Source organism: Xenopus tropicalis, chromosome 1 (assembly GCF_000004195.4).
Source record: "Xenopus tropicalis strain Nigerian chromosome 1, UCB_Xtro_10.0, whole genome shotgun sequence".
Lineage (NCBI taxonomy): Eukaryota > Metazoa > Chordata > Amphibia > Anura > Pipidae > Xenopus > Xenopus tropicalis.
This window is the reverse complement of record NC_030677.2, coordinates 142838999-142847192: the sequence shown is the minus strand read 5'-3', so window position 1 is coordinate 142847192 and position 8194 is coordinate 142838999. Positions and strand designations below refer to the sequence as shown.

General features: G+C 38.1%; 1 protein-coding gene across 1 annotated transcript; it reads right to left on the bottom strand.

Moving 5' to 3' along the window:
- Positions 1-2316: 2316 nt before the first annotated feature.
- Positions 2317-6739, bottom strand: ctsg (cathepsin G; the record flags this gene model as incomplete). The annotated part of the gene is given in 4 exon segments (NM_001114041.1): positions 2317-2633; positions 3120-3377; positions 4684-4819; positions 6539-6739. Coding segments are annotated over 4 exon segments (708 nt in total). The 3' UTR covers positions 2317-2471.
- Positions 6740-8194: the final 1455 nt, after the last annotated feature.

The window sequence follows — 8194 nt, the reverse complement described above, 5'->3', positions numbered from 1 at the left end:
TTCAGCAATGCAGCTCTTTGTGAAAGTGAACACATTTATGCGTATAGAAACTCCAGTTATTCCTTTATTAGACAAAATATTTGACTTTTTATTAAAGGGATACTATCATGATAATATGGTGTACTTTTTATTTGTAAATTACACTGTTTACTTAGCAAATAATTTACTCTACCATTTAAAATATTATTCTTGAACCAACAAATGTATAATTTTTAGTTGTAATATTGGTATTTAGGCAGCCATCTCAGTGCATTGTGCCTGAGTCTGAGCTTTCAGAAGGAGCCAGCGTGACACATTAGAACTGTTTCCAGATAACCTATTGTTTCTCCTACTCCCATGTAACTGGAGGAGTCCCAAGCCAGACTTGGATTTCTTACTATTGAGTGCTATTCTGATATCTACTGGGAGCTGCTATCTTGCTGCCTTCCCATTGTTCTGCTGATCGACTGCTGGGAGGGGGGTGATATCACTCCAACTTGCAGCACAGCAGTAAAGTGTGACTGAAGTTTACCAGAGCACAGGTCACATAGCTGTAGCACCCTGGGAAATGAAGACTATGGCTAGTCCCATGTGAAATTTTAAAATTAAATATAAAAAAATCTTTTTGTTTTTGAAAAACAGATTTCAGTGCAGGATTCCGCTGGAGAATCTCTATTAACTGATGCATTTTGAAAAAACATGTTTTCCCATGATAGCATTCCTTTACAGCTGCTTGGAAGGTTTCTAGACATTAAGACAATTAAAACAGTAGGACCAGAAAAGATTGACTACAAAGATCCTCAAGCAGTTAGAAATAATGACAAGCTGGATGTCGGATGTTCCACTCCATCTCTTTTTAAAAAGTTAACAGAGGAAGGCATGGGTATTAAAAAAATAAATCAGTTTGACGCAGGAGATTGCTCCTTTTATGAAGATGCATTACAGTATGCAAGAACACAGCTGCCAATTCACAGTCCCCTTTTCAAAAATACAATCCATGCCTTCCTCAGTTTAATCTTCTTGCAGTGTTAAAGTGCGGCCTTCCTCAATCAACTTGCAGTGTTAAGGTGTAGACACACAGAGCTACTTAGTAACAGCTGCTTGTCAGGGCTACTTAACACCAGAAAATACACTGCCATAGACAATACTGATAATTGCCTCTGTGTGTGTTTTTTTTTTAACTTTTTTGTTGCAGTGTCAATAAAGTGCAGTTTTAACAACAATAGTTTTCTGCTTTGTGCTTAAAGGAAAAGTAACACTAAAAAGTAAAAAAGCTATTCTACCCTGCACCAATAACTGCCCTATCTTGCAAACCACTTAGTATTTTAAATGCTTTAATAGAAAATACCTGCTAAAACTTGGCTTCCTGTCAATTGAACTAGGGCGATACTGCGAAGGAAGGAGCTGCATCCACTATGCGAAGATCGATTGATCGAGCCTAGCCTTCTTTCTGTATAGGAAGCAGTCAGGCTAGACTCGATCAATCGATCGTCGCATAGTGGATGCAGCTCCTTCCTTTGCCGTATCGCCATAGTTCAAATGACCGGAAGCCAAGTTTTAGCAGGTATTTTCTATTAAAGCATTTAAAATACTAAGTGGTTTGCAGGATAGGGCAGTTATTGGTGCAGAGTAGACTAGATTTCTTACTTAAAAAATTTTAGTGTTACTTTTCCTTTAAATGACTTACTAGAAATGTTGTCCTCCCCTGTTTCAGGCTTACATGGCAAACCAAATTTAAATAGGGTAATATAAAATAAAGTCTAAGTTTGCCAACATATAGTAACTCCTAGCAACCAATAAGATGTTTGTTTCAAAACAACTGATCACTACTCACTCATTGATTGCTAAGTTACTAGCCAAGTTGCCAACTAAGGACCTTTTATTACATTACCCCAGATTGCCGGAGCTTATTCTTTCAGTGTTAAATCTCTGAGTGAATTTTACTATGTTTTAAACAAAACACCAAAACGGCCAAAACAAAATATACCACACCCACAACAAAACAGATCACGCCTACATAGGCATGGTCTATATTTTTGTGGGTGCGACCTATTGCAAACTGGCGTTTCCTCCTATAACCAATTTCCCCCATCATTTTCCGAGAATATAAATTGCAAATAACAGGCACAAGCTGGCATATTCTTCACACTTTGCAACCTGCCCTGCTGTCAGCAGCTGTGTGTGCAGGTCCTTGCACGCCCAAATTGATTGCTCCATGGATGCATTTCAAATTCGGACGAATCTTGGCCGAATCCCGAACCGAATCCTGCATTTGGTGCATCCCTACTGATATTATAATATAATAAGAAAACAAATATATGCGTGATACTGAGTATGGAGGGTCATATTGTCTTTTATTTTCATTTGTTTTCCTTGTTCTGTAAATGCGAGGAGAAGATATTACAATAAGGTGTAACTCACAGTGTGTAACCTCTAATGTAAATTCTAGATTCTGTTTATGCTTTGGTAGTAGGTTTCTGTGCTGACAAGCATTAGCTTTCCTTCTTGCATTTTGGGTTTTTTAGGATTTTATTGATCCACTCAATATGAGAGAAAACATTGGTAAAAAGACGAGGACCAGTGCATTTTTCATTACCACCATTCACAAGCCCATGAAGATACTGGTTACAAAAGAGAGGACCACCAGAATCCCCCTAGCAAAGGAAGAAAATACTTTGATTAAAAACAAATCCATTCTGCTGTCCAAGGCTATAACATTTTTTTGTAAAATATAAGAAAATTAGATACACACTGTTTCCTATTGCCATTGAGTAGCATGAGACTTGCTCTACAAGATAATAATAATAATATGACATGAAGAGTATATTAATTTTAAAGTTATTAAAAGTTATTAATTTTATGTTTTAGTTGCATGTTTGTTTGGTCTTATGCTGCTTTGCATATGAACTGATGTTCTGACTGAAGAAAACAAAGATATCTTGTTTATACCTTCCTTGTTCAGCGGTGAAATACAAAAATGCGGCTAGTTCTAGCACAGTCATTTCTCACCCAAAAAACTAGTGGTCATAAGTCACTCATAAGTTACTCATAAGTTACTCATAAGTTACAAAAAATCTTTCCTTTGCTGTAGTACATTGAGTCTATTTAATCAGTTGATTTTTGTCTTCTGAAACACTTACCCGACAGGAGGATTTTTTATCTGTATTCTTGGCACAGATACATTTTTTGGTATTGACACGTGGAAAAGCTTTAGCACACTCATCTGGTGCAACTATTGTCATGTTAAGTTCCTGTAGCTTTGATGCCATCTTGTCATTGAATGTATTAATTCTACCCCATCCAGCAACATTGCAAAGATTGTGAGGCTCTAGCTTTGGTCCACTTTGCCTGGGCCGTATGGGCAAAACATATTGATTTGGCACTGCTTTCTTCATCAGCTGCATTTTGAGAGAGCATATAAGAATAATTCTGAGAGCAGTTTATTTTTATAAAACCACTATGGTAAAATGAAAAACATTTTGCCAGTCATCCAACTGGATTTCTCAATTCAGAATTGAGAAAGCCAGTGGAATGACAGGCAAAACTTCTTCAAGAAAAACATTGCAACTTACTACAGATATACCATGACCTGGATGAATGAGAATCTTCACAAACAAATTTCCATTGACCTGTGTTACACTTCCGTAGTAGAGGGGATGGAGAAGTCTGTTCTTCTTTAAAAGGGATCTAAACCTACAATAAGTCCCAAAAAGTCTCCGAGCACTTTACAGTCATTTGTTTATTTTAAGTGGTTTCTGCGATATTTGTAAAAATCTGAAAGTTGTGCCTGCACCCAGAAGCATTGCTTCGACAGGAATGTACAGCGTATTTGAGAAGCTTCCAGTTGAAATACACTGCAGGCGACTGCAAGTGGGTGGAAGCAATGCTTCTGGGTTCAGGCACATCTTTCAGATTTTTAAAGCCTTGGGGCTCTCCATACCTCCCAACTGTCCCGATTTTTCCGATCTGGATTCTTACTGAAAAGTCCTTCATTTCCCTTTTATCTCCTGCACTGAATACCAAAAAAGATACAAAGTTTCTCAAACTTAATTAAATAAGTAGGCTTTTGGATGAGAGCCCAGAAAACTTAACCGGCAACACCTGCACTTAGATACTATAGTAACTAATAAGATAAACAGGTCTCTTGGGGTAACTGAGACTTGCAGCTTAAAGGGCAATTTCAGCTTCATTAGCAAAACTGTAATAACACATAAAACAAGACCTCAAAACCCCCAAAAATGTTTTCAAACTTTATATAACCTGCCAAATTTTGTGAAATCTGGAAGCAGATCCTTCCTTTATAGTTATGTTATTGGTCTTGGTCTAGCCGAAATTCTAGTTATTAAACAGGAAATTCTAGTGTAAAGAGTGCAGCTAAACTCTCTGCTTAATGCTTAATACTGAATTTGTAAGTGCAGGGGGGTGGGAGGCAGAAAAGTGCAGCTGTGGAATAACACCATGTGGGTTTTGTGAGAGATATAAAGATATAAAGGTTACAGTTGGCTCTGCTTGCTCAGCACAAAGATGGCCAGAAAGCTTTTTTTGTCCACATATTATGTTCACATAACATACCTATATAGTTAGCCTTTAAATGTATTTATGCTGTTTTCTGTATTTTTTTCTGTGCAAAAATACAAGTTTCTTCTTCAGAAATACAGAATATCATTTAGTAGATAACACTGCACAAGTTAGCTGGTACTGTACCTTAAGCAGCATAATGTCGTGTTCATCGCGTTGAGTGCTGTACTCTGGGGGCTTAATTTGCTCACAGACGCCAATCTTCTGCTGCGATTGTTCCTGCTCATCAATATTATGAGCTCCCAATATCACAACAATTTTGCTAGGAAGCAAAATGAAAACTTTTAAATGAAGGCTGTGATGGCCATGGTGTGCTGTATAAGTAATGCGATTACCTGGACTGGAAATAGAACCTGGCATTTCAAGTACACAGAGGCCCAAAAATGCACCACCATCCCACTAGAGATTGTCTGTGGCATCTTACAGCAGCCCCTTTGGCATTTGCAAGAATCCACAGATCCACAGTCCAGGCCTGAAGGTGATGTGCTGTATGTATGTGCCAAATCTTATAGGGAGTACTCATAAGTTACTTATCTTACTTACTTAATCTGACTTAATCTTTCCTTTGCTGTAGTACATTGATGTAGTAAATGTGCATTTCATACTCTGCAGTGGTGTTTTTTGTTTTTTTACATTGCACTATGGTGGTCAATACTAATAGGGTTAATATATCATACCTCCCAACCGTCCTGCTTTCAGCGGGACAGTCCCGATATTTATAGCACTGCCCGCTGTCCCGGATTCATTGTTAGATGTCCCTCTTCTCAGCATTGCCATTTAATTGATTGCTGTGCCTGCTCTGCTCTGGGAAAAAAAGCCCGCCCCCTTAACTCTTGAATCTCCCCTGCTACCTCAAGCTCACAGGTTACCTTGATGTTTAATTGTCCTGGGAGGAGCATTTGTGACAGGCATGGGTCAGCTATTGGCATTGGAGGCATCCCTCTCCCTGCTCCTGCTCACTGGGTCAGGGGCTGAGGATGCGCTCGGTCTTTTATCAGGCAGAAGAGGCTGCTGTCTTTATTTGTGTGCTGGACAGTTTCACCTTTCCACCCCTAACATATATCTCTCACTCCTGGGAATCTCTGGCAGAGCACAGCATGTACAATAGAAAACAGAGGTATCGCTGATTCGTTCATAAAATACATTTAAAAGGGGCCCTTATAAGTTTGGCAACCTTAGGCTGGCCATGTTAATATGGCTAGAAATTCTAGTGGTACATTAATATTGTTTTGCTTTCAACTGATTAAGAATGGAAGGAAATAACATAGATTTATGTACCACTGGAATTGGCCCTATTTATAACTTTGAAAAATGCACAGAACTTTTGGCATGTCTGAAGTTGATTGGTAATTTTACTGGCATGTCTGGGGTTAATATGCCCTTTATCAATTTAATGTAGTCATACTGGCATGTTTGAGGGTAATATGTCCTTTATTCTTTTCATTTAGCGGTTATACTGGCACATCTGGGGCATGTAAAGTGGGTGTGGCATGTGGGGCGTGGTCACAAAGCAGGCGTGGGGAAACATTTTTTTGCCGCACTACCCGCGTCACATATTTTTGTCCCTCTTTCTCTTAATGAAATGTTGGGAGGTATGATATATTTGTTATATTATTATTCAGGGTAATATAGGCAGTATGTTTTACACTTGCACTTTAGATACTGTATATTGTAAATTTTACACTTCACCTTAAATACTGTCATGTTTAGCTTGTTAGCTTGAGGCAATATTTTTTTCATTGTACTGTACATTGTACTTGTGCATATGACAATAAAGTGGAACAGAACTGAACTGATATGTCCCCAGATGTCCTCACATGTAAGATCATAATTGTAACATGTATGGCCACCTTTAACAAGGTAACAAATATTGCATGGATTATGTTGTCCATTGAGTGCCTTTATCATATCTAAACTATATTTCTCTTAATTATACCTTTATAATATTGTTTCATAATTGATGTAAGCAAGAGGCACGCACCTATATGCTTTTCTCTTAGTTGAGATCCAAGATGCTTGCGATTCGGCACAATGAGCTGCTGTCAAGACAAATTCTTCACTTATCAGGATTCCACCACATCGAGCTGTTGATGTCATGTTGTTGTCATACGTGGTGATATTCAGAAATGCCATATAGGGTTTAGAATGTGGATAAACTTCTTTTCCTTTTATAATGCCATCTTCCTCAATAAAAAACAACGGATATTTAAAGACAAATAAGTAAAATAAGATAATTGGTACAATTACCTAGTCCAAATTAGAGATGAGACTCGCAGATTTGTGTCGGTCACATTTTGTCATGGTATTTGATTGGTAAGAGCAATGGCTGTTTTTTAAAGGCTTGGGCAAGGTAAGAATCTTACCCACAATGGTAGCATTGTATTCTTATTACACAGACTGCACCTTTATACATTTCAGTTCAGCCAGTTACCCACAAGACTTCCTGTGACTGTGCATTGGTGTAACCGTTGTTGAAATTCTCTGCCCACCACACAGTGTTAATTTACCTAGCTCTTCAGTGATCTGTAATGGCTACATCACATAGAACCAATTAGGTAAAAATCCAAAACACAAGAAGTCAAGATCAAACTTACAAGAATAGCAGGCCAGTGGTTCTTAGGCTGAACAAGCTATGGTGGCAGCATAATACACTAAATAGTGCAGCACATTCCACTGTTGATGTAGTGGCATTTTGTATTTATTCATCCCCAGCCAGCCCAGAGGACAACAGGATATATAATTGGAAGCCTTTGTCATATAGAAACATTGCTCAAAGACATTTGGCCAAAGTGGCCACAGCTGGCAATCGCTGCCCTGGAGTCAGTAATGAACACTTCCACCAGACTCATCCAGTGTTACCACTGTTGTTGGGTTGCATTGAGAAAAACTGCCCATACACTCCAATGGCTGCAAAAAAAAAAAAAAAAAAGTTGCGTAGTCAAAAAAAAAGCTGGCCAGTAGCAATTGACAATGTTTCAAAGCTGGGAACCACCCATTGACAATGTGTTTTGTGACCATTTAGTGAATTTTCCAACAAAAAATGGGACAGAATCGCCGAATCACTAATAGGTGCTCATTTTCGATCTCTCCTCTCTGGCTCCCTATAAGTTTAGTTTTGTACTCCACAGTCTTAAACCTTCATGCATCTATGTTTCAAAACAAACTTTTCAAAAACTGTCCTGTGTTTTCATACATTTCTCCTCTACTTCTGTTCTCTCAACTAAGACATTGTATTGAACTGCATAATATACTGATGCTTTTATAAAGCCTGATACATGGATCTCTGCAGCTTACCAGTTACCATCCTCTGAGAGTTGAAATGATATATAGTTCCTGTAGCTGTGCAGATAAGAATTGCTGCTATAGGGCATATATTAGTGGAGCTGAAGACCAGTTGCAGCTTTTGAATGTAAAGAACAGCTTTACTCAAAGATCTTAGAATCTTTGTTTTTGCTCCAATTTTGACAATCCAAGTAAGCTATTTTAAAAAAAACAATTGCAGTATTTACCCAAAATGGATGTAGGTATTGCTGACAATGTCCAGGACAAATTAGAGAAATGTCCTGAAAAAATCCAGAATAGTTTTACAAATTGTTGGCAATGTAAAAGCAATGTGGGCGTAATTATTTTACAGGTA